Genomic DNA, 25,063 nt, shown 5'->3' with positions numbered 1-25,063 from the left:
AAACTGTGACCTGCATGCGCATCCTCCACTCATCATGACTGGTAAGTGTGATTTTGCTGTATTTTGCTTCACTTTACAACGGCCTTCACACTGGCTATCCCTTGCCACATCTACTATTTAACGAGATACCATGCAGGTTAAAAGTCAGATTCTTGGAAAATAATACTGCTCAGTTTTGATTGAAATTGTCAGACAGGTATACATTTACCATGTTGAATATTTTCGGTGTGTTTGCCATGGTGTATATAACTTTACTGAACTCTATGACTAAACTCAGATGTACGTATGTATGAAGGCAGTTTACAATATAATGCAGAGCATTTCCGCACCACAACATCAAACGTAGTTTTAAATAATAACAGTGTCAATCAGAACTAAGTGCAACTATCCTCGACACTAAATCGATCACTGATTAGTTTGTTCTGAAATTAATACACTAATACACTACAAATCTTAATATACTAACTCTGGGCCATAAAATAATTTTTATTGTGCAAATTTGGGAGAGAAAAAAAGAAAGTAATATTTATGACAGAACACATCTCACAATAAGTGAGTACCCAAGAGTGTTCTAACAATGTATTCAATGCTGAACTATGCCACACAAACAATAGGGGGCAGTAATATATCAGAAGATGCATTGCTTAATTTTTATTCCTAGCCTATATTAAATGATATTAAATGTATAGTTATTGCATAGATATTTATTGACTGTTAAAAAATCTTACTTTTCATTTATTGTCATTCTCTTTTTTTTACTTTTCAGTGTGCAGAAATATGTAAGAATCCAGAGGTATGCCAGAATTGAAGCAGGTTAAGGAACGACACCTGAAAACTTAAAGCTGTAGTGGGGTGAGTTACATTTGAGATGTTATGTTTTTTCTCACCACACTTCCCCCATCTTAACTATTTAAATGTACTTTGACCCTTCCAGTGTTTTGTCACCAGTGATGTCTGGCACCGTATCTCAAAGCGACCAAGAGGAGGACTACCGTTTCCTCCACAGCACGCTGATGGAGAAGAAGCTCCACCTCCTTTTTAAGGTTATGTTACATTTCTGTGATAAAGATTTTCACTCCTGCATTTATTTTTTCCAAATGTGTAACCAGTATCAAATTCAAACCAAATGTCGGATAAAAAGGCCCTAAATATTGAAAAAGGAAGAGCAACTCCCAATTCTGAGGTCAGCGGTGGGCTCACAAATGGTTATTTACGGACTACATTTCCCACAGTTACGAACGCCTATGTAAATGTTCATTTTTCTATATGTACCGTCTTGCCTGAAATCAAGTAGTTTACTCTCTCTCAGCTGAGCATAAACTAAAGCTAGCTTTAGCAATGACAAAAGCGTGTTGGCCCTTTTACTGCATTGGTAATATTAATTGTTGCACTTGAATTTGCTTCCCAGATCCACGAGCGGCTGAGGCTCTTTGTGAAACGAGGACCCGCTCCCGTCCAAGAGCACGCAACCAGTCTGGCCTCGCATGTAAGCGACTCTTTCCAAACATATTTTGCAGGCCATCACACCGCTTACAGATGATGGGATGACGACAGAGGCGTCGGGAAAAAATTGTCATGGTTTGAATAGTTTCCTCCTCTATCCAGATCATTTGACTGAAACACAGAAGCAATGAATGGAGCGCAGGATTTCAAAAGGAAATGTTACCCCTAAACTCTGAATTGTGTCTGGAAGCAGATAAAATGTCCATTTTTGATCATCTGGATGTGGATCATCATGGAGGACAGTGCACCGGCTGTTAAACTCATATCGTGTAATGTTTCACTTTGGAGGAATACAATTAATTTCACATTTAAGATGAAGTGACAGCGCCCACACACACACACACATACACAGGCTCCCAATGTTTACCTATAGTGGCACACCCCATCTGCGATACGCATCATCTTTCCTAACCGCCGCTTTATGTTTTACTTACACATTTCCTATACAATAAACTTCAATCCTATTTTGCCGTCATCCCCCAAATAAATACAACTTGAAGCGGCCTTTCCACCCGCGTGTCACACGGACAATAAGTCCTGCCATTTTTCCGTACTGACCATCAACTCCGATCCTCGTCTCTCTCTTATTGCTTCTGATTTTGTCCGACAGCCACTCTCCGCCTGGCTTAAATCATCAGGACCTAGCGGAATGGCCAAACCACGAGCCTGTTTCCCCTCAGAGACGCTCCCGTTTGCTCACAGTGGAAACTAATGACCTTCATGCTTGTGTCTCAAGAGTATGCCTGGACATCTTGAAGCAGTAGAAGTCATTAGAGTAACACGCTTGACAAGTGGGCGAATGCGCTCAGACACCGGCCGACTGTCGGTCAAGGCCGCTCTTTTTTATCTGTCGCTGCAGCTGTCGTGTAGCCTTGAAGAAGCCGGAGCTTCGGGGATTTTTTTTTCCTTGTGGCCAACTTGAGTTGAACGGGGACATTGAAAGTACTAACGATGTGCCGCTGTCGTCTGAATCCGTTCCGGTTCCCACCCGACCCGTATATAAACGCTACCGTAAATAAGGCGAGGCTCATAATATTAAACTACTCTTGTCTGTTTTTCTCTATTTCCAGTTATTCCAAGAGCTGATTCACCATGAATGGAGAGATGAAGTCAAAGAACTTGTCGCCCTCTTTTGTAAATGTCACTTCAAGGTACACTTTCCATCAATGAAGGCCTTCGCATCCTTTTACGTGGCCCCCAAGACAAATTTTGACTTTGTGTCATGACTAAAATTCCAAATTGTCTTCGCGTTTAAAAAAATAGAGATATTGCGAGCAATTTTTTCTTTTTTTTACCATTTGTCTTTTTAAAATATTTGAACAATTTTTGGCCCTCTGAGGGAAACTATGACTACAATGTGGCTCGCGACAAAGATTTGTTTGACACTCCTGCTTTCATGGATTATGATGTGGCTATTTCATCTACAAACATTTACAAAATGCTTAATGATTAATGTACAATGTAAAGAGTTTTGCAAAAGAAAAAAAGCAGTATAAGCTCAAGGCCTACTTTCTCTTCGGTGAGTTAACAGGGATACTATAGCGCTCAGAGCAATTACAAGTCTGGTTTCCGACATTTCCCTCTCATATGGGTCATGTGAAATAACAAATTTGTTCAAATTGATTGGCCCTCTTTGTCCAAATGAGGGGTTGCTGCCTTCCATCAACCCTAACCTCTCACTTGTGTTTATTAGTGTTCACTGATGTGGAGGCGGCCTCCTTCCACACAGTTGTCCTACGAGTGAACTGACAACTCCAAAGTTTGTTTGAACAGTCCTAATGACGTGCTTGTTCTTGGCCGAAGCTCAGCGACGTGAGCGTACTTGGGATCGACACCCTGTTTTGATGTAGTATTTGTTTTTTAAAAAGGCTTGATTGTAGTCACAGGCACGGCTCAGGTAATAGCAGCGTCTAAGGCAGAGCAACCGTTGATGGACAACAAGTGCACCATATGACAGATTGCCGAGTCGCTGTTAACGATTCGAGGCAGATATCGAAACGGTATTGATGGTAATACGTAGGTACACACTTCCAATGGAGAAAAACATTCACATGCCGAATACTCTCGGCAATGATGCTCATAGATGACCGACGTACGTGTATTTATATCTTCGACTTTATATCTTTGCACTCAACACATGACATAAGACATGATGTTTGAGCAGACCCACTTGGTGGTGTCGAGAGTTCTTCCAGGTGGCCAGCAAGCTGGCTGTGCATTCCAAACATAATCACATTTGGCATGTTGCGAACAGAAAGTGCTGCGTTTGTCGACCCAATGCGCTGTAATGGGTCAGACAGGCCAAGAGAACATGTTCAAATGTTTGCACTTATTCACCTCTGATTTGTCAGGAAAGCTTAGCTGCACCTGCTATCGAAAGATCGAAGCTTTCAATATATTTTGAAATGACCATCATTCGTTCTTTGATATGAAACAAAAATACCTGTCTGACCATCTTCCACATTGTGACTGTACTCTTGTTCTTGTTGGCCAGAGTCTTCTATTCGTCCATGACGCAGTAGCTCAGAGGGATTATGAGCCTGCTCTGCCACAAGTGCCTGAGGGCATTCTAGATGATGGAGAAGATTCAGTGAAGATTGTCAGTCTGGTCAAAACCAAGGAGCCACTGGTCAGTAGCTACATTTACATGAATAGGAATTCAATAATATAGCAATAATGTATCGTCGTATCATAATAAAGCATAATATACGACATGTACAGAAAATATAAGAAAGCAGAAAGAAGCATAAAGCAGAAAAATGTTCTTTCAGCAATGTTGTGAAAGTGACATACGTGTCATTGTTTCTACGGATCTCACATGGAAGCAGAGTTTGAGTACGGTCGTCCGGTTGTTGAAACCGCTCGATCATTTTGTCGCATTAATGTCGACTGAGATCATCCCTCTGCTGCGTCTGATATAGATTAACTTTCAAGGTTGCTCTTTAATCATGACTAATTTTCTCGGTCCTACCAGAACATTTTATTCCCCCATGTTCCAAACGATTGTCACTCGTATCTGGAAATTTCCTGGATCAGGTGGAACTGGACTGAACAAGGATGAAGGTTCAAAGAACACAAGTCCACCAAGGCCGCAAAGTCCTCTGAATTTGTTCTTGTCCTTAAAATCAAAAGGACCTGAATTTTGCGGATTTAAACATCCATCAAGGTCTATATAAAGCACTTATAGTGGTTGTCTGCTATGAGTAACATTTCCCAGATTTTGTTCCATGAGCAGGCCCAGTAGTTCATTAGAAAATCACAGCTACGTACATATTTGATTCCTGATGGATCCCAATCAAAAGTAAAGCATTTGTTTCTTATCATATAGTCTTACTTCCTATTCAATATTTTTGACAACTGTTGAGAGCTTGGAAGAGAAGTGGAAGATTTCTCAAATGACTGTGGTCATTTGAAATATACTTCTTCATCGTGGATTTATCTACGAGTATGATTAGCATTCGGGGTAAATTTGAAAATGCCGTAATTCACTTAATGAGTGGCATTTTCTTTGCTCTATGAAGGGAAGAATGAAAGCAATAATGGGGAACAGACGCTTGTATTGATCCCAAAAGCTAACTGGAAAGAGCGTGACCTTTGTCTGACATGCCTCTTTGATTGATGCAACATGTTTTCCACACAACGGGACGACACCCCAGTCTGGGATGATTGTTTTCAAGTACACAAGATGCTTTTTCCAGTCTGATTTTCACTGTATATTTGAAATCATTTGGATGACCTTTTCCAGTGTTACAACGACGGACGGCTCCATCTTGACCGACTCAAATAACCTTCATTCAAATCAAGTGACTCCTATTAAGAATCTTACATTTGTTTTGTTTGACTTGACACTTCTGCTCCTCTCCACATGTTGAAGGGTGCTACGATTAAGAAGGATCAAACCACAGGGGCGATTGTTGTGGCCAGGGTCATGCGAGGAGGTGCTGCCCACAAGAGTGGTAAGCTTAAAGTTACTCAGAGTGTCGGTAAATCCTGTTTGACATGAAGAGTCTCCAAATTTCTTCTGTGATGCTCCATGTTGCTGGTTGAAGTCTTTTCTTTAAGCTGAAATTTGAATCTAAAGTTGTGTACACATATCCGTTTTATGAATACGTATATTTTTTAAAGTTTGATTTATTTATTTATTTTCTTTTTTAATTATTTCATGATTATTTTGTATTTTTTATGTCGATTGTAAATATCAAACAAGTTTACCCTGTCCAATGATCTGTCAGCAAAAGAGAAGCTTTTTACTGAAGCTCATGATCCATATGATATGTACCACTCGGAAGGTCTGATTCATGAAGGAGATGAGCTAAAAGAAGTCAACGGCGTCTCGCTGGATCGCAGGAAGCCGAAAGAAATTCTTCCTTTGCTGGTTAGTCTCACTGCATTTCAGTGCTTTACGGGCACATTTTGCTTCCTTTGGTCTATTTTCACCAGTGTCTCCCAAACTCCCAACGGGCCATTGGTTATAAGGCCCACATTTACTGAGTCTCTTAATTGTTCAGAATACAATGTACAAGATTTATCTGAATGCTAACACAAATTAAGCAAGTCAAGTGACTCCGACTGTTTCAGGCTGAACACGGTTGTTTGTGAAAACTGAGAATGTGTGCTAATGCAATACCTAAGCATCCAAATAACAATGGTGAACTATTCTGTCTAGTGGTGTCACATAAGTTATACGCAGTCAATTTTACACTAAACTTACTCAATAAGGAAGGGAAAATGTTTCTTCTGTTTCCACATTTGGCTCTTTGTATGATGTTTATGACAAAACGTAATTGTAGTTGTGAGTCGTGAAACAAAATGTCTCATTGAGTTTTTCCAAGTTTTGGACAACACAAGACAGACCAACAAAGTATTTCCTGTTTTGGCTACGCAAACATTACGTGTCAGTAAGATTAATTTCATGTTAGGTTTACTCTTTTTTTTTTTTTTATAAAAATACGAAACATAAGAATTTGCCGCTACACAGCCAAGAAATGGTTAGTTCAGCGTGGACAAAAACACTTTCAATGGATATGCCAAGGAATTGTCTTTTCCTCCTAATTTGCATGAAATATGCCTGACATTGCATGCTGATGACCGAGTTAAAAAGTTTGGAAAATGCAGATGTGAAGACGGCTGGCAAAGAAAAACTTGAATATTTTAGACACATAAGAAAATTTGAGTTAGGAATTATTGATTGTGATGCTGAAGGCATGTTTGTATCAACTGAGTGTATCTGTGTTTGCGCAGAAAGACGATGCCGACTAATGCAGTATCTAAAAAATGCATTGCGTCAATGAGTAAGCAATATGTGCATAAGGCAAATTTTTGACTGACATGGGTGACTGACTACACGCCATAATTACGAACAAAACACAAAAGAATTTTTCTTATTTTTGCAATAGCCTTTTATAAACTATGCCAAGGTATTGATGCTGGCACAGCACTCGACAAAGACACTTCAAATTCTTTTCCCTTGATTTCCCCCTCCATCTGTCGGTACTATTCCACTTTTTTGTCGACGTTTTTGACAGATCTAGGTCTGCCTACATGGTTTTTTTTCGGTGCCAAGTTAATGTCACCCAGCTGCACCTTTATGCCCGGCGAACAAACACACAAGGAGTAGCAATCAAGTCTTGTAAGACGATAACAAAGCAAATCTGGTTTTTTTTTGTCCTGACTAGTTCCTTTCATATGTCTCAGGCACGCTCGCAGGGTGACGTTACGTTCACAATTGTTCCTGCCTCCTCCAAGCAAGAAGTGCAATCCAATAAGAAGGTACAATAGATGACGTATTCTCTTTCTTTTACACGAGCCCTCCATTGTGGTTTTATGCGCAGAACTGCTCATCTGGTTACAGTCAAAGTAGATGAAGAAAAGTGTCATGTCATGTTTAGCGCTGCCACAATCATGACAGCGACCGACCACCGTGCAATTATGCATCCGATTTTTACAATTTATGGAAAGTGTCAAATAAATTGAGTGCAATGGACAAAGACAAATGATCATCGGTGACAGCGGCTATCACTGGAGGTGTCTCGACTTGACTGTGTATTTGATGTTGGTGAAAAATGAACAAACCAGGTTCTCGCGTGGAACTACATGCTCTGATTTCCATCGGACTGAAAACGCACCACAGCCGTCAGTGTCTGTCACTGTTAGTAAAAGCACACAGCGACACACACACAAACTGAGTATGTGCCGATAAGCAAGTGGCTGACCAGGCAGGCCTTGCGCTAACTGACCGGTGGTTTGGCGATCCTGTTTACAACGCGCTCCGTAATTCACGTTGGACCATTTCCCACGGCACAGTTGAACATCTCTCGCAGCGGCACACTGGTTGGGAAACACTGACATAAGAAAACGCCATACGTCTGAATATACGTAGATATTGTGATATTTGTCATTGTTTTAATAAAACAAAAAAAATCTTTTTCCTAGCTGTTTGTCAGGGCTCTGTTTGACTACAACCCCAGTGAGGATCCCGCTGTCCCATGCAAGGACGCAGCAATTGCTTTTAACAGAGGCGACATCCTCCAGATTGTCTCGACAGAGGACGATACCTGGTGGCAAGCCTGCCGTGTTGGGGGTGGTGACACACGAGCGGGGCTCATCCCCTCGCAGCAGCTTCAGGAGAGGTAAAAAAAAAATGTCTATCATGTCATCATTCCACGACGCACTTTGTTTGATTAACATTCAACAATCTTTAGGAGAGTTGCACTGAAACGACCCCAAACCTTGTTCCGACAACAGCAAGTCAAGGCAGCAGCAGAAGCAGGTGATCTGCAAACATTTTCTTTCCACATCACTGGCAAAATGAGCAAAACGCTTATCAATTGCAGCTGTTCAACTCATTTTTGTCGCAGGCCGCATCGTTGTCATCGGAGGGCCATTATGACTACACAACCAACTGATGAATGACGAGTTTCAAAATCAGAGTTGTGAAAACTGTTGAAATATGTTTAAAAAATGAATGGCAACTAAATTGCTAGTAATAGCTCTATTTTTAAAAAAAGTCAACTCAAATTTTAATTTAGTATTGACACATAAAGTCGATGCACAATTTATCTTTGCGGTGGGCCGTACCTGGCCCCCGGGCCTCGAGTTTCACATGATGTAAACTAAATACTCAAGTTTGACGTGACACCTGATCTGTTGTGTGTTTTCCTCTACATATGCTGCAGATGAGGGCAAAGGTACGTACGTTCAGATTCCTTTCCATGTAGACATTTACTTGCACAAACAACCAGGAACCTCCAAAGTCAAAGCAATCCATTATGTGACCTTAGAAGACACCTGACAGACATCAAAACTAGAGAGAAGAAGAAGAAGAAGAAGACACATATTTCAAGATTTACTTGCCAAAACAAATCCTCTTGCAATGTCCCCACTGTATTTTTCCCAACATGCGGCCGATTCAGTTAGTATGAATAAACACTCGTAATCAAATTATTAATGTTTCTAAATTGCGTATAGCACGTGTCAAGCCAACTGTAATTACAATTTCCAAAGCAAAATAGTTGCGTGAGAACATGTGCTAATACTTTGAGTGTGAAATTTCAGAGCTTTATGTTCACGATTTCCCCTCACTCTAGTTTTTCCAGTTGACGAGGATGTCGACTACGGAGCTATAACTGGAATCCACATTGGTAAGACGTTTGACTTGTTCCACATAAATCCCAATGATACTGGAAAGAGAAGTAGAACACAACACAAGTTGGGGCAATTGGACATGACAAGTCACAACTACCGTCCCCAAGAAAAACAGATAGAAGAGGCCGCTTGATCTGATGAAGCATTTTATGGATTTAACGATTTAAAGGAAAGGACAAGAACAGCAAATGTGGTTTTGAGCCCGCGAGTTTCCCCATCTGACTCCAGCAAACGTTTGCGCCAATTGTCATGTGTGCGCGCGTGAGCAGAAAAAGTGTGAGCTACTGTGCCCAAATCCCCACTGTAAAAATCGGATCGAGTCGGTGCAATCCGAGTTGCACTATAATTATGTGCAAATAATCGTGCGCATGCATTTTATCTACTCTGAGGCCAGAGGCTGAATTACTTTGGATCACGGTGGTGAGAGGGCAGAAGGGATGATGCAGTTCAACAACTTTTTCCAGACACCATTTGTTCGTTCGTTTGTTCCTTTCTTTGGTTGGTTCATTGATTCGTTCGTTGGTTCAAGTTTAAAGATAAAAGATTTTGCTAAAAATTATACATTTTTTCCGCCCACAAGTTATTTGATACCAAACGTTATTTGGATCAAAATAGTGGTTTTGGCTTTCTTCCATTGTGATCATCAACCTATGCCAAATCCTCCCAGATGCAGCAAAGCAGCGTTTGATTTGAGGCGTCAATACGTTTTCTCCTTCAACTTGTTGTGACTCTAAGCAATAGAGTAACTTTGTCCGAACGCTTGAAATGGCCACTCACCGTGTGACGGTGCAAGGAGAGGAAACAGAGAGATGTGCTTACAAAGTCAAATTACAGCCTGTGTCAAAGAAAGCCTGGCATGACTGCTGCTGCTGCTGCTGCTGCGGTACTTAACGTCATGAAAGAGAGCGTGCAGGCAAAGACGGGCCAAACCGCAGGCGCATGGCAGACGCTGGCTGTCAGACTGCGGACAAATCACCTCTGGCACACTTGGATTCTTTGATTCTGGGGGGCCTGAGCCCCCCTTTGGGCTCCAAGACTGTTGACTTGCTGAATGACAACACGTTTGGGGTGGAAACGGTTTATGGGCCATTGTTAGTAACATGACTGCATCTTGTGTAAAAGCTGGAGCCACTGCAAATGTTAAACAAGTCAGTCGGTCCAGAATTATTGGGCCAATAAAAGTATTAGTGATTTTTTGCCACAGTGGATTTGAAATCAAACAAGCAATGTGATTAATGAGTAGATTGAATCTTTCATGTGAGTGGAATTGCAGCCATCATATGCAGATAAGATACATTTCCAACGCCTTTCAGCTTTCAGGTCACTTGGAAAAGGCTCCAATCATGAAATGATGGAAATTAAATACAGACTGGGAGTTGAGTGAGCATGGAATGTTCTCATGTAGGGTTGATGTTCTTTTGAGCCCACTTTTCCGAAAAAATGCTCATTTCTGTGCTTTCAGATTTGTATGAAATTCTTGTGCCCTTAGGGAGCATGTGTGCCTCACAGTCAGGTTTTCTCAGGGTGCATCAGCTTCCTCACTCCAAATAACCATAGGTGTAGAACAAATAAGTAAATATAAAAAGTGGCTATGTCACCTTCTCTGACCTACAACAGTACCAACTGACTGACAAAGCTTAAGGCCGCACTCTTTCTCCTTTCTCCAGCTGGTTTAAGAAGTAGTTTTCGACTGGGCAAGAAGAGCAATTGGGTCAAAGAAGCAGCTCGGTCCAAAAGGTGGAGCTCTGGAGTTCAAGAGTCCATTTGTCCTCCTACCTACATAGAAGTCATCCCTTCCGATAAAGACTGTGGACAAAGACAGCGACTGGTTGTCTTGCTTGGTAAGTTGAGGATGCAAACCTTTTCCATCAGGAGCGTTTTGTTGAACATATTAATAAAAGATTACGTTTGTATAGAATGAACAACCTTGTACTCAACTCTGCTCTATTTGGGGTCATGCCCACCGCATTTTGTTTACTGCCGTTATTGAAGTTGAAATTGATCAAAGGGAAGAAAATAAAGCATTGGGTGAGAGTTATGTTCTTCGTTATGAATGCCAAATGATCCTTTCCCATCCCATCCCATCACACACACACACACACAAACACTCACAATAGTTTGAATTATTTTTTGAAGTTGTGCAATGGCCCAACCCAGATTTGGCTTCTCTGCCAATCCTGCAGGTCTGCTCTATGTATTTTTTGCTCCCTTGAGAGCTTACGTTAAACTCTGCTGAAGGTCTTTTTATGTCCGAACATTCAGACAAAACTAAAGGTTATTGGTAAATAAGCAGAAAGAAACAGGAGAAGGTTGAAGCCATTTAGGGAGGAAGACAGGTAGGTGAAAGGGGAACAAATAGATTGTGAAGAAAATCCCTCCAAATGTCAGCCAAACGGAAGACTTAAAGCAGCTTGGATTCGAATCGCTTTTAATTGGCTCAAATGGTACCCAAACTCAGGACTCAAGTTCATTGGCCGGAGGTCATCATTAAAAATCTTTTGGCATTGAGGAATAGAAAAAGCCACAACCAGGATACTTAAAGTAGGAGCAGCCGGAGAATGAATATTTGAGCAGGTTGGAAGAGCCTTCCAACACGCTCTGAACAAAACAATATTCCTTTATGCCCCGCATAAGATGGTGGAAATGACTACTGGTGTTAAATGTCATGTAACTTAAGGAAAAAGGTCAGTAGACAGTATCCACCCGTCACCATGCGCCTTCTCCCTGCTTCTGAAAAAGTCGTTAGTGGTGTCGAGTCTTAAAAACGTTACATTTTGAAATGTCCTTCGAAACACTGTGATGGGAAAGGCAAGTATTTTCGGAATTCTTACGACTAAAGAGACTGATGCAATGCAAGTTGTGTGTACCTACGTACGTTCATCCAATGACATGCGTAACTTTGCAGATGTGAAGCTATGGGTTTTCTGGGGCATTAATCATGCCACAGGCAGACACAAAAAGGAGTAAGATGGCTTGGAGAATCACTCTCAGACTCAAAAGAGCATGAAATCAGAGCTCCATCTGTCTGAATGAATGTTCTGCTCGCTTTTTCTTTTATTCTGATGGCAAATGCAGATGCAATCATCAATTCTATGGGATGCTGGATTTATTGTTCGAGTGCACGCGTGGAATCTTTTTTGGGGGGATTAAAAATCAAAATGATATCAATGAAAGTCAGATTTCTGGCCCTGCGAGGACAAGCCGAGATGACCTTCCATGTCCTGACCGTCCATCACTGCAAAACATAAACAGCGCAATGTTTTTGCTCTTTGCCTTGAGGGCCCAGCAGTGTTGGTGTTCATGAACTGAAGAGGAGGCTCCTGATCTCAGATCCGGACCTCTATGCTACAACTGTACCATGTAAGCCAAAAAAAAAAAAGCAATCTTGTCACTTTCACTGTAGGATAAGGGAAGTGTTCTTGCCAACATCTTCTCTTCCAGACACCACACGTGAAAAGAGAAGCCAAGAGAGCGAAGGGATAGATTATCATTTTGTATCCGTCCACAAATTTGAAGAGGATATTCTCAACCGCAGGTACATTCAACTGTAGTCTGACATGTGTGTTGGCCATTCCATACTATTCATCTGCGTTTTGCAACTTTTATGTCCTTGTCTGGCCCCGCTCATGTCTACCTTCAGATTTATAGACTACGGGACGTACAAAGGCCACTACTATGGAACAAATCTGGACTCTGTTTATCGTGTGATGGCTGAGGGCAAAATTTGCCTTCTCGATGTGCGTCCTTGTGTGAGTAATAAGCTGCCCGGAAATCACTGACATAATTACTGTCCTCAAATAGTACGATTGGGATAAAAATATACATTGTGACACTAGATTGCGTCTGCAAAAACATTTGCTTTTAGAATGTACAACACTGAAATAAAAAAATCAATCAAAGAAAACAAAATAAATCAAAGAAGAAAAAGAGGGGCGAAAAAAAAAGTCTCTCTTTCTGCAGTGAAAATGTGTCTTTTATCGTCGTGACACACGGAACCAATGCAAAACAAGGGAAAAGTTGTCCATCAAAATTTGACAAACTCTTTGATACTCGTAGTCTGTGACAGTGCAAGTAGAACGTTCAAATGCTAAACGCTGCGGACCACGCTCACACCAACACCAGCTCAGTGGCCTAGTAGTAGAGTGTCCGTCCGCCCTGAGACTGGAAGGTTGTGGGTTCAACCGGCCGGCCGGGTCATACCAAAGACTATTGCGATGGGACCCATTGCCTCCCTGCTCGGCACTCAGCATGAAGGGTTGGAATTGGGGGGTTAGATCACCAAATGATTCCCGAGCGCGGGCGGCACCGCTGCTGCTCGCTGCTCCCCCAGGGGATGGATCAAAATCACATGGGGATGGATGGCTTCAATGCAGAGGACACATTTCACCGCACCCAGACGTGTGTGTGACGATGATCATTGGGACTTTGACTTTAAAAGATTTTTGGATCTCTTAAAAATGGTGCAAATGCAGTTGTAGCTCACATATCTCATTTTTCAATTGCGAAACAAGAAGTTTTAACAAAATGTTAAAAAAAAAAAAAGTAAACTTGTCTAGACAACAAGACCTCATCTTTGATGACTCTTGACAACCTCCGTTTGTTCTTTTCCACACTTAGAAACTGAAGCATGTCTACACACTGGAATTCAAACCATACGTGGTTTTTGTGAAACCCCCGCGTATCGAGGAATTACGCCTCACCAGGAGAAGAGCCAAATTCATCTGTGATGAAGAGGAGCCCAACCAAGTCAGGATGTTCTCGGTAAGAAACGACATCGGCTCTGTGCCGTGTCTCGAGAGCATTTCCCGGAGAACATTTACTCACCTCCGGGCTAACTGGACAATGATTCCGTTACTCAACAAAATAAACAGCCAAGTGTTTTCTCTCCACAGGAGGAAGATTTCGAAGATATGATTGACTCGGCCGAAACCATGGAAGCCCAGTACGGTCACATGTTTGATAAGGTGATGGTGAACGGCGATATCACCTTGGCCTTCAGAGAGCTTAAAGCGGATCTCCGGCGACTTCAGGAGGGAGAGGTTTGCTGGATTCCCGCAGAGTGGCTTCGCTTCTCGCCAACAACGGCGAGGAGGAGTTGCGGCCTTTTGGCCGGCTGGATTTGAGCTGAAGTTGAATGATGAAGTGTAAAATAGGCACCACCGCTTCTAAATGTCTTCATAAGTAAGTTGAAGCGCAATTTCCGTCATATTCATATATGAAAGGCTTTTACTTCTGTTAACAAGTCAAGCCATGAGGTTTGTCCCTGAACATGTTGTTCATTGGCTAACCAGACAACCTTCTCATTTTTTTTGTCGCAGTGCCAGTTTTCTACTGGCATTTGGCTGAAATCAGGTCGGCTCCAACCGTTCAATTGAAAAAAGTTGGGAAGAGTGGTTTTGGGGGGGGGGGGACTTTGCAGAGCTTGCGGCAGAGCCTAGCCCAACTCTGCCAAGTCGCAAACATTAGCATGGAATTATTCTGACAGCTGCTGCACTTCAATTAACAGAATGTAATGCGCACCAGAGAAATATTATTAGTAGCAGGCGTAGGGACTGTACAATTTAGAGGCATAAACAAGAAAACATTCTTGCATTCACTATTGAAAGTGGGCTCAGTCCAAGTAAATTCACTCACTCAATGTTATCTGTCTTTGCTGATATGATTCACGGGAGCCGCCTCGTTGATTTTTTTTTTCTGGTGGCTGTATTCTTTCCCTCGTTTGTTTCTTTTGAATATTCGAACAAAGTGGTGTTAATGTTCTTGGGAGGAAGAAGGAGCCGCATGATGTGAGGGAGACAGTAATTGCTTTCTTGGGGCTTGGACCTGCACAGAAAGGTTAAAAGCACACATAGGCGCACTGCAAGGGTGGATTAGGCCTCGGAGATCGTAAAAAAACATCACTTGTTTGTTTTTTCTGCACTATGTCTTCGGTATCCAAAAGAGATGGGTGAGGGGTGAGTTGCGCAATATGCCTGATCCCCAAAAGGCTCCAAACAATCTGTCAGAAGAACAGTCCCTCCATTGCCAGAAGCAAAGTCCCACCTCAGCAGAATGTGTAATTTCATCACAACATTGACAATCTGCAGGCACCCTCTGAGATCACAACAGTGCCAGCGGACCAATCCGATAAAAAGCCTTCGTTTTATCTTCGCTGCAGCTCCGACTTCAAACGGGACACGCAAAACTATGATGTCAGTTGGGTTTGGATCATTTGGCTCAATCATGGAAATGCCGGTTAAAGAGGATGAAAAAAAAAGAAACAAAATTCATGTTAAACAATATGTTTGTGATTGAATGACATCAAACGTAACGTGGTGAAAACCGGACCAGAAAGATCTTTTTGGTGTTGCAGAAGAATATTCACCGCTGTCGTCTGCAATGAATGCTCGCATCAACTTGGGAAGATACAAGACCCAAATATGGAAGAAAGTAAAAGATGTCATAGAACGACTTCCACGTCTCTGGGAAGACCCTTTACGAGATCCCTCAAGTTATTCCGCCGCACCAAATTCATCCAACATGCCGAAATGGGAGCAAGGTCATGATGGAACAGTAAAGACCGTTCCAAGAGTTATTCCAACAACGTTGGACACGTAGAACTATGAAGAAAAAAAAAATGGTGTCCATAAAGTGCAGAAACATAATTCATCACAATGAAGGTACTATGTACTCACAATAATTTGCCAAAGGTCCTGTAATATCTCCTGAGATATAACGAGACTATCCAGAAAGCAAAATATACAAAGCCTGACCCGAACTTTAATCTACACATTTATCTTTGCCAAGAGCACTTTTTCCTATAATCTGTCCGATTTTCTTGAAAGCCTCCCTGTGCTATTTGTGCAGCTTTGACAATCAAAAGACAGCAAAGGGAACAGTACGACAGTACGAGTTTTTTTTGCATAAATGTGCTGACAGATGGGCACTTGGAGGAAAATCAGTATCAAAGAAATGTCTTTTTTTTCTCGAGGTGTTGCTTTGAATGGTGGTGACAGAAAACTGACAAGTGAGCAAATGCGCTATAAATGAACTCGGATGAAAAGTCTGCTTCTTATCCAGTTCTCAATAACCGACCGATTTCAACAGCATAAATGACTTTATTCGTTGGATTAGACTTTCATGAGTGCAAGCAGCTGAATGTCAAAAAGTCACAGCAGGGCATTTACAAGGACTCACTTCGATGCCCTTCCGTGACTCTTTCAATCTCGCTGCAGTCAACAGCCAGTTGTGCAAAATGTCCACACAAACGTTTTGAGAAGGTCAAATTCAGTTCTTCTATAAAGGTGATATTTTGCATGAGGTGCGTCCAAAAAATTCAACCTGAGAGCTGGATACCCCAAACAATTTGATCTACCCTTTAACAAAAAAACATGTTATGTTAAAGGTCACAGCCATGTTTTTTGTTTTCCGTTGAGACCTCAAGAACTGTTATGAACACATGAGATGTTCCAAATAAAACCGTCTCTTGTCTTCTCCCCAAGTTTTTTTCTTCATTTTAAATCCAGAAATCCGCATCCAAGGGAAGCTTTCAGTTCACTTTTTACTGTCATATATAATCACATATTTTCCTTCTAGCTTTTTTTCCCCTAGATAAAAACAAATGGCTCCGATATAATCTATTGTCAACCAAAAGTTTCTGTTTTTAATAAAATATCATCTGCAACTGAGTTTGTGTCTCTGTGCATTGCGCGCACACACAAACACACACACACACACACGTTGTTGCATCCCATCCAGACAAGAGATATACTTTAAGTCTTTGCACAGTACTTTAATTTTTTTTTTTTTTTTTATTGGTCTCCGGGCTGTCAAAGGTGGGTGTGTTTCCGGCTAATATCAACACACAAGCCAGGGAACATGTGGATGAGGGACGGGACTAAATGGTGTGTAATAGCATGTAGCCGTCTGACAACTGCAGAGGAATGTGAGAGAGAGGAGGAATTTATTGCTGGAGAACAGGGATGCATCTGCTCCTGCATCTGTTTTTTAGCTTGGTTAGCAGTCACAACTGGAATTCAATACTGCTAAACTATCAACCAGGAAGTCAATTATTGAAAGATGCTTAGTCTAATAGATAAATAAAGAAATCACAAATAAAGAAATCATTTATCGTCAATATTGTATGAAATGTGATTAAATTCTAATGTTGCATGTCAAGGGCTTTTTTTGAAAGAATATTAGGATATTTCAAAAGTTATACTGTATACAGTAATCCGTCGTTTATCGCGGATAATTGGTTCCAAGACCACATAGTATGTGAAAATCTGCAAAGTAGTGTCACCCTTTTTTTTTAAACATACTACATACATTGTTTGTGTATCAATAAGTGTATATTAAACCATACAAGTGCATATGTTATCATTAAAACATCAAATAATAGTTTCAAACATGTAAATACTATATTGATACGTAGTAAATGACATGCAGAAAATAATGTATAAATAATATAAATATGATACGTGTGTGACATTTGTAGTATATGCAGCTAAAGTATACATACTGTAAATATGTTTTTAGAACTCTTATAACTTGTTTTATAAAAAGGTGCAAGTGTACATACTGTAAATATGTTTTTAGAACTGTTATTATTGTAACAACGTTTTTTATAAAAAGGTACAAGTGTACGTACTGCAATTGTGTGGACACTCCCTGCCTTCTTCTGGCGTGTGGGCAACTTTCGTGCCATAATTGCTCAATTTAGAAGGTTTATTTTGGATTCGTGATTTTTTTATTTTGATTTTTTTATTTTGGAAAGAAATCCGCGATGTACTGAAAGCGCTATGATCGAACCGCGATGTCGCGAGGGATTACTGTACTCTCAAATTGATGAGGATCTTCTGCTCTACTTTGCCCTCTGAACCTTTGACTAGTTCATTCAGAAATTAACATAGAAGCTAGCCACAAAAACATTTGAGTGAGCTGAAAAAGGGATCTATTTTTCAATTGCATCCGTCCGTTCATCCAACCATGGCAGCTCAAAGTGGAGCGAAACCCTGCACACAAAAACATCACGCCCCTCAATTTTACAAGAATGGAACAAGAGGAACACAATCTTCCTTCTGAATAACATGAAGTTCTCCCACACTAAATCGGAACAATTTGTTTTCTCTTATTTGTTGATTTCACAATGTGTCACATTGCTATGATGTCACACGATTACACCACACACTTGTCGCCATCCTGCCTACGCACGCACGCACAAGTCACTGTCGAGCGTGGCAACACCAGCCCAAACCATCGTGAAATGATACGTCCCGCTGAATGGAAAGAGCTCCCAAAAACTGTGCAGACTGCAGACATTGCAAAAGATTGGCAACCCCTAAAGCCCACTGCACATGGTTGCGCGCAAAATAAGCAGCACTTGCCGAGGAAGGGATGAGCAAAGCCAGTGCTATTTTTCCAGCGCCGCTGGCTGTTGACATGACTATGGCCCAATTTGCTCTGAAAAGCAGGATTGGCTTGCTGGCACGCAGCACCGCTTGGTGGTTTTGCCGGTTATTAGGAAACTTGTCATTCCAGCTCCCGAATCCCCTGGTAAAACATGCAATGTTATTTGCTGACACCATTGTTGGTCAAACCGCAAGCTGCGAGAGGCTGCGAGAGGCTGCGAGAGGCTGCGAGAGGCTGCTATGCCTCATGTAGAAAATATGAGATCATGCTCAACGGCAGACAGAATCTAATAGCCACGTTTGCCATGCAATAGTTTGCATATCTTGGGCCGCTCCTGCCGCTGCTCAGCGAGGGTTCCCCTCACGGTCCTGATTGGACGGCGGGAGGACCAATGGGCAGGAGCGAACACAGGTTATCCGAACTCTCCAAAGTGCTGCTCGACAAAACCGCTGACTTTTCAAGCCGTTTTCACTCTGTCACTGACGTGCTCCAGGGTAAAGCCCGAGGACTATTCTCATCATTTCGTTGCCTTGAACTTCATCCAGGATGGGAGCCTACCACAGCTCTTTCTTTCTGTAAATCGACAGATGCACCTGTCGGTTGAGGGGAAATCCGCTTGCTTGAGGATGAACTCCGTCGTTGGGATGCCATCCGATACTCTTCTTCATTTGGAGGATGAACAGAGGAGTCGACTCAATTGCGTCGCTCGCAGCAGCTTAGCTAGCCGTCAGAATGCAGAACTGCTGCGATACCAGGAGACGGCTGAAGAAGACTCCTCCAAGTACAGAAGATATGGGTAGGCATAGCAGCGATCTGTTGATCAGCTTTTACCAAATGTAGAGGCAACATTTTGGTACATTTGATGATGTGGCGCACTGCTCGAGTCTGAGTTTCTGAAATTCTCCAGATCTCGCTTGGCTGGGGTCAAAGTTCGCCACAAGAGACAGGTGCTGCAGGACATGGCCCGGCCTCTCAAACACTGGCTGTACAAACACCGGGACAACCCGTACCCCACCAAGACCGAGAAGGTTCTGCTCGCTCTGGGCTCCCATATGACTCTCGTACAGGTGAGGCCGGTCAATGGAGAGATTTCGGGCAAAACGTTGCCTCGTCTTCTTTTCTTTTCACCGTCCAACTCTGTTTAGGTGTCAAACTGGTTTGCCAACGCTCGGCGGAGGCTGAAGAACACGGTCAGGCAGCCAGACTTGAGCTGGGCCCTAAGAATCAAACTGTATAATAAATACATCCAGGGAAATGCTGAGAGACTGAGTGTATGCAGCGATGACACCAACTCAGACGGTGAGCAACATTTTTTAAAATGATTTCACGCCAAACAACGGCCCACAGGCAAATTAAAAAAAAATGGTTTTGTCCATGTGCTTTGCTGCAGATGATGACTGTCCATTACAAACGCCCATCTGTTCATCAGACTTAGGAAGATCCTCATCCCACATGCGCGGGATAAAGAACCAGGGCGGCGTGCTCACCATGGCCGACCCGGCCAACAGCGACGACGGCACCTCGCCGCCGTCAAAGTACAAGAGCAGCTTGCTGAATCGTTACCTGAACGACACCCTGCGGCACATGATGGCGGGCGAGGCGGATGGCGTGGCCCTAAAAAGGCGGAACCACTCCGAGTCCTTCAGTTCAAACGAGTGCGACAGAGACGCTGTGTCCCCAGCGTCCTCCTATGACACAGACACCAACTTCATCTACCAAATGGGTAAGAGACCCCAAAGCGTCACACACCACTGGTGGAGCTTGGGTTTTTTTTCTTAGGGGGGGGGGGCAAGGGCCGGCCAAGGGAGTTCCTCAAAAAAAAAAAAAAAAAAAAAAAATACTGATACAAATTCAAAATGTAGCAACGAATTGAAGAAAATAAATAAAATAATCTCAGTTAGCTCATTTTGTGACCTGAATACTTTCTGCTGTGCTTAAATGCCTGCCTAGTTACATATTTATTTTTCAGTAGAAAGGTTTAAAAAAGGTTCAGAAGTGACGGGAAAAAAAGTGGTCAGTAGAATTAATACAACATTAAGCGATTAACAATTGAGACACCCTGCTGCCTTTCATGATAAACCAAACACTCAGAGCCAGATTTTTTTTTCATGAACATTACTAAAAATGTCCTGCAAACACACAAATCCGTCATGTAAACTTTGGATGGAATTGGAGCTGGCTTCGTCCACTGCAAATATAATTTCCATACGCAACAATGTGCCATTTGTTCCGCTTGAGCTTCTTGCCACGGTGGAAATGTCCGGTTGGGCCTCGACCATTACACAATGTCTGAGATTTTATTTTTCCCAGAGTGAGAAATGAAAAACTCCGCCAAAATATCAAGAAATAGAGCAGTTTGTCAGCAGGGCACACAAACGAGTGACAACTCGACATTGAAAGAACGCAGCTCGAGAGCATTAATATCCATTTGGCTCCATCCCAGTTGCGCTTTCTGCCCGAGTCATGTAAACGCTGGCTGCCTGTTTCTCTCCATCCTGGATTCCTTTTCACGCTCATTGAAAAGTGACATTTCTATAATTGTGAAACCACTATTCATTTCTTACAGCAATGCATTAAGTTGCGATTTTACGACACACTCAGCTTCCCTGAAAACAAATAAATCTTTCCAGTCGGACAAGTGTTGGGGAAGTTATGGTCTGTGAAAACACTTAAACTTCAGCAACCTCCACTTCAACCTCAGACTGACATTTGAACCGATAATGTGAATTATAAACAGCATCATAAAAGATAGGCAGAGCCGTTAGCAGAAAAGCAAACTTATATTATTCATTCTTTTTTTATTTCACGACACTGTCGTTCCATTGAGAGACCACCTCCGAGGCCTAATGATCCGAATTTGGATCGTCGCATTGTAAAAAAATCCTTCACTGATATTCACTACTCGTTTTGCTTGGATGGTGAAAGCGTCACTGTACTCACGGCAAATCAAGTATTGATTGATCATTTCTGCTTCACTCTTCTATGAAACGCAAAAAAAAATAAAAGACGCAGAGAAAATATGATTTGAATTTTTTTATCAGCTGTAATTCTGATGATTTCGACATTTGAGAAAGATGCCAGTGAATTCATTTATGACTTATCGTTGTGTAAATAAGAGGCTAAAGTTAGCCGCTGGTTCACTTAGCCTAGCAAAACAATAAAAGCCAACCGCAATTCTTTACACCGCAAGGAACATGTAAACGACACGCATTTTGTCAAAAAATAAAATAAAAAATGTTAGCTCGTTAAAAAAAGCTCGTTAGCGCGTGGTCACGTAGCGCCGTATCAACTCGGCACTGACTCGAGGGTAAGACGTAAAAGTCTTCCCCTAAACATGTCAGTTAATGCACCTCAAATCCTATTTCCTTTGGCCTATTCTGCGCTTTCTTGAACTAATTACCCACTGAAATGTTTGTGAACACTTTTAATGTATCCCTGCTGCTGCTCATATGATGACTTTTTTGCGACTCCTCTACGTAAGTGAAGTGGAAAGTCAGGCCGCCAGATTTATGACAGGCCCGGCCGGACCCCATTAAAACACTACAGCGCTAGCATAGCACAGGAAGGCTAAAAAACACGTCAACGAGTGATCGTCTTTAAAAAGTGATGTCACGAGGTCACCTCAAACATATCTGTCAAGATTTCACAGGCTGGAAACATCATGTTACCTCACATTTCCATAAAACAACCAAGTGTGTTTATATTCCTGTACGAGACATGGTCTAGACCTCCCTGGGGGCCATCATGTCACTAGGATTGGGTTTTATATGACACAGAGCAATAAAAAAAAAACAGTATGGACTAATAGCTGGCAGCACAATGTTTCAAATGTATGCAGATGTACGAGTGTGGGTGGAGTTTTTTGTTCATAAATGAATATCCACATCGATATGTTTTTGTTACAGTCGTTATTGAATTCCAGAGTCTTTTCAGACTTTGCAATGCAATATTACTGTGTTTATAATGTCGTATGAATCAGAATCACAAGTGTCTGCTGGGTCTGGCGTACAGCGCTCTATAACGCCGTCCAGAGGGGAGGAGTTCCAACAGACTGGGACCTGACCTGGGTGAAAAGAATCTGTAGAAATTAACCTCCATTTGGGATTTATTGTGATGAGATAGATAGATAGATAGATAGATAGATAGATAGATAGATAGATAGATAGATAGATAGATAGATAGATAGATAGATAGATAGATAGATAGATAGATAGATAGATAGATAGATAGATAGATAGATAGATAGATAGATAGATAGATAGATAGATAGATAGATAGATTTCCCAAAGTGTTAGCTGGCTTATTCATGAATTCCTTTTTTTTTTTTTTTTTAATCCACCTGTTGCTGTTCTTATAATGTCCTGGGTAAGCCTCATTTCAGTACATTTACTTTTTGAGAAATTTCTGTTCGGTGTGAGATTTTTCTAACGTAACGGTTGCTTTCGCTCAATATACGCAGGTCGGGAAACTTTTCATTAGAGGACCTACTTTGTCCTTTGGATAAGATCAATTGTGAGATGAGGTTTCAATTAAAACCGCATAGCTGCATATTCATTATGTGGGTGAAGGTAACTAAAGTAGTTCCTGTTTACAGAATGATGTGGAACTATAGATACAGGCATTTTGTCTGTTTGATTTCCAAAAACAACTAAGAATAAATCATGGCTACTCTTTTCATTTCAGTTCCCTTGTCAAGAAATGACCAGGCCCAAATCAAAAGTGGTTCTGCAACACTACTGGACAATTTACTACTATCTATAAAAAAGCAGCAAGCCCTCTCATTACAAGTTCACCATGCAGTAAATTTAAAACTGGCAAGAGGTAAAACAATGTTTTCTTGCTGTTTAAAATAAGAGGTTTAGAAATAGTCTCTTGGAAAAGGATGTTGCGGCTGAAGAGAAAAATGCTTGAGGACCTTCAGCAGGAAGGAAACAAGCAAAACAAAGCGGACATGATTTAGTCGATTGTTACTCTTGGCTCCTGGCCAACTAAAGACATCCTGGATGAAATATTTTGAGCTGTGGGCAATTCAATCTTTGGCTGATCAGCTTAGTTCTACTTGATTTAAACATACAGAGAGTAGCACAGTGAGGACTTTTCTTTTGAAAAGGACAATGACAAATATAAACACAATCACAAAAATGTGTCACGTTCAGGGGTGGAGCATGGAGCAGGACGACCAAGTGCAGCTTGGACCACCTTGGTTTAGTGAGGGAAAAGGGAAGTGGAACGAGGCATCGAGGGAAACAGACGAGAACTGGCAAACTGATAATAACAATAATAATAACATGAAAGACTGACTGACCGACAGGGATGGCAAACAGGAACAGACTCCAAACAGACAGGAACCACAAGGACAGCAAACGTGACGACATCGACCATCCGACAGGGAGTGGGGGGGTGAGGGGGGGGGGGGCGGCCGGCAGACAGGACTTATATACACGACAGGTAACAAGAGGCAGGTGGGAATAATCAAACTCATCATGGGCACACAGGAGGGGAGGGGAGGGGAGGGGCGAGCACACAGACAGGAACAAAACTATGACACGATAGGGGACAAGTTGTGACAAAATGATTTTGGTCACAAAAAGTATCAAATGCAATGTGTTTCAAAAAGAGCCTTATACAATGAATCCAAAAAAGTGAATGTCCAATCATTTGTCTGTTTCCAGTTACAGCTGGTTTATGTAATTGATCAAATTTCTTCTTCTTCCTTGCAGAGACTTTGGACTATCCATCATCAAAATGTGACAGGTAATTATTAATTGTTTTTTGTCTACTACCGTCAGTCAATCAAAGCAACCTTTTTCTTTAGCGGTCAGCCTCAGGAGAGTCAAAACAACCAAGACTGGCGAGAGATCAATGCGGCCGTGGCCTTGACCAGTCTGGCCCACGGGGAGAGCTGTCAGAAGAACACAACGTCGTCGCTTGGCACAAGCCCCGGGCTGAGCTGCCACAGGGAGCCCCTGTCCATCGCGAGGAGCAACATCCCTGGCAGGAAGCCTGTCACAACGCCCACCTCAGTCCTGAGGCAGAGCTGCACTTCGGAGCAGTCCACCCTCACCAGTCGCATCATCCAAAAGTCATCCCACATCTCCGAAGTGCAGACTATCAAAGCGGCTCTGGCCAACAGTGTGTAGGAATTCAACATGCGACAATCATGTCTGCCTCAAGGCAGCCTTTGAGACTTTTGAAATGTTTGAGAAATGTAAAAAAAATGTATATATATATATATATAGACTGTATTCTCCCACGGTGTTTTCTTTTTTACAATGTTGCCGATGTATTTCTATTGTGTTTTGTTATAAGTTAACTTCTTTGAGACTGGATCGTCATCCAATGCCCTTCCTTTGACCGCAGCTTTCCAATAAAGTCAATGTTAAGTTTCTTCAACATGGGCTCTATTTTCACATCATTTTGACAAGAGCTTGGGACAATCCCTCGGAATCATAGTCATCATTCATCTTTATTCCATCCATCCGTCCGTCCGTCCGTCCGTCCGTCCGTCCGTCCGTCCGTCCGTCCG

General features: G+C 42.0%; 2 protein-coding genes and 1 long non-coding RNA gene across 5 annotated transcripts; 2 read left to right on the top strand and 1 right to left on the bottom strand.

Annotated features, from left to right (window-relative positions):
* Positions 1 to 939: 939 nt before the first annotated feature.
* Positions 940 to 16,814, top strand: LOC148387934 (MAGUK p55 subfamily member 7-like). The gene is made up of 16 exons (XM_088396352.1): positions 940 to 1,043; positions 1,409 to 1,486; positions 2,574 to 2,654; positions 3,998 to 4,132; positions 5,378 to 5,459; positions 5,793 to 5,878; positions 7,198 to 7,272; positions 7,936 to 8,132; positions 8,205 to 8,272; positions 9,090 to 9,143; positions 10,815 to 10,988; positions 12,427 to 12,507; positions 12,589 to 12,682; positions 12,788 to 12,896; positions 13,765 to 13,908; positions 14,040 to 16,814. Exons 1-16 carry the CDS (start codon positions 951 to 953, stop codon positions 14,268 to 14,270), a joined length of 1,782 nt encoding a protein of 593 aa, XP_088252478.1. The 5' UTR covers positions 940 to 950; the 3' UTR covers positions 14,271 to 16,814.
* Positions 3,686 to 23,936, bottom strand: LOC148387933 (uncharacterized). Its single transcript, XR_015862610.1, has 3 exons — positions 23,843 to 23,936; positions 3,947 to 4,072; positions 3,686 to 3,873 (listed from the first exon to the last, which is right to left on the bottom strand). It is a non-coding gene; the product is annotated as an uncharacterized LOC148387933 (long non-coding RNA).
* Positions 18,737 to 24,930, top strand: LOC148387932 (homeobox protein Mohawk-like). 3 transcript variants are annotated; one of them, XM_088396350.1, is made up of 7 exons: positions 18,737 to 18,948; positions 19,125 to 19,333; positions 19,445 to 19,604; positions 19,683 to 19,836; positions 19,928 to 20,260; positions 24,258 to 24,291; positions 24,353 to 24,930. In XM_088396350.1, the coding sequence occupies exons 2-7, from the start codon at positions 19,125 to 19,127 to the stop codon at positions 24,675 to 24,677; spliced, it is 1,215 nt and encodes a 404-aa protein (XP_088252476.1). In that variant the 5' UTR covers positions 18,737 to 18,948; the 3' UTR covers positions 24,678 to 24,930. The 3 variants fall into 3 exon arrangements, with proteins under 3 accessions (XP_088252476.1, XP_088252477.1, XP_088252475.1); XM_088396351.1 differs by having other exon boundaries at positions 18,737 to 19,333; positions 19,967 to 20,260; XM_088396349.1 differs by having other exon boundaries at positions 18,737 to 19,333.
* Positions 24,931 to 25,063: the final 133 nt, after the last annotated feature.

Source organism: Syngnathus floridae, chromosome 14, assembly GCF_059516105.1.
Source record: "Syngnathus floridae isolate MCC-2025c chromosome 14, RoL_Sflo_1.0, whole genome shotgun sequence".
NCBI classification, from domain to species: Eukaryota; Metazoa; Chordata; class Actinopteri; order Syngnathiformes; family Syngnathidae; genus Syngnathus; species Syngnathus floridae.
The sequence above is the reverse complement of the archived record's forward strand: the minus strand, read 5'-3'. Positions and strand labels throughout refer to the sequence as shown.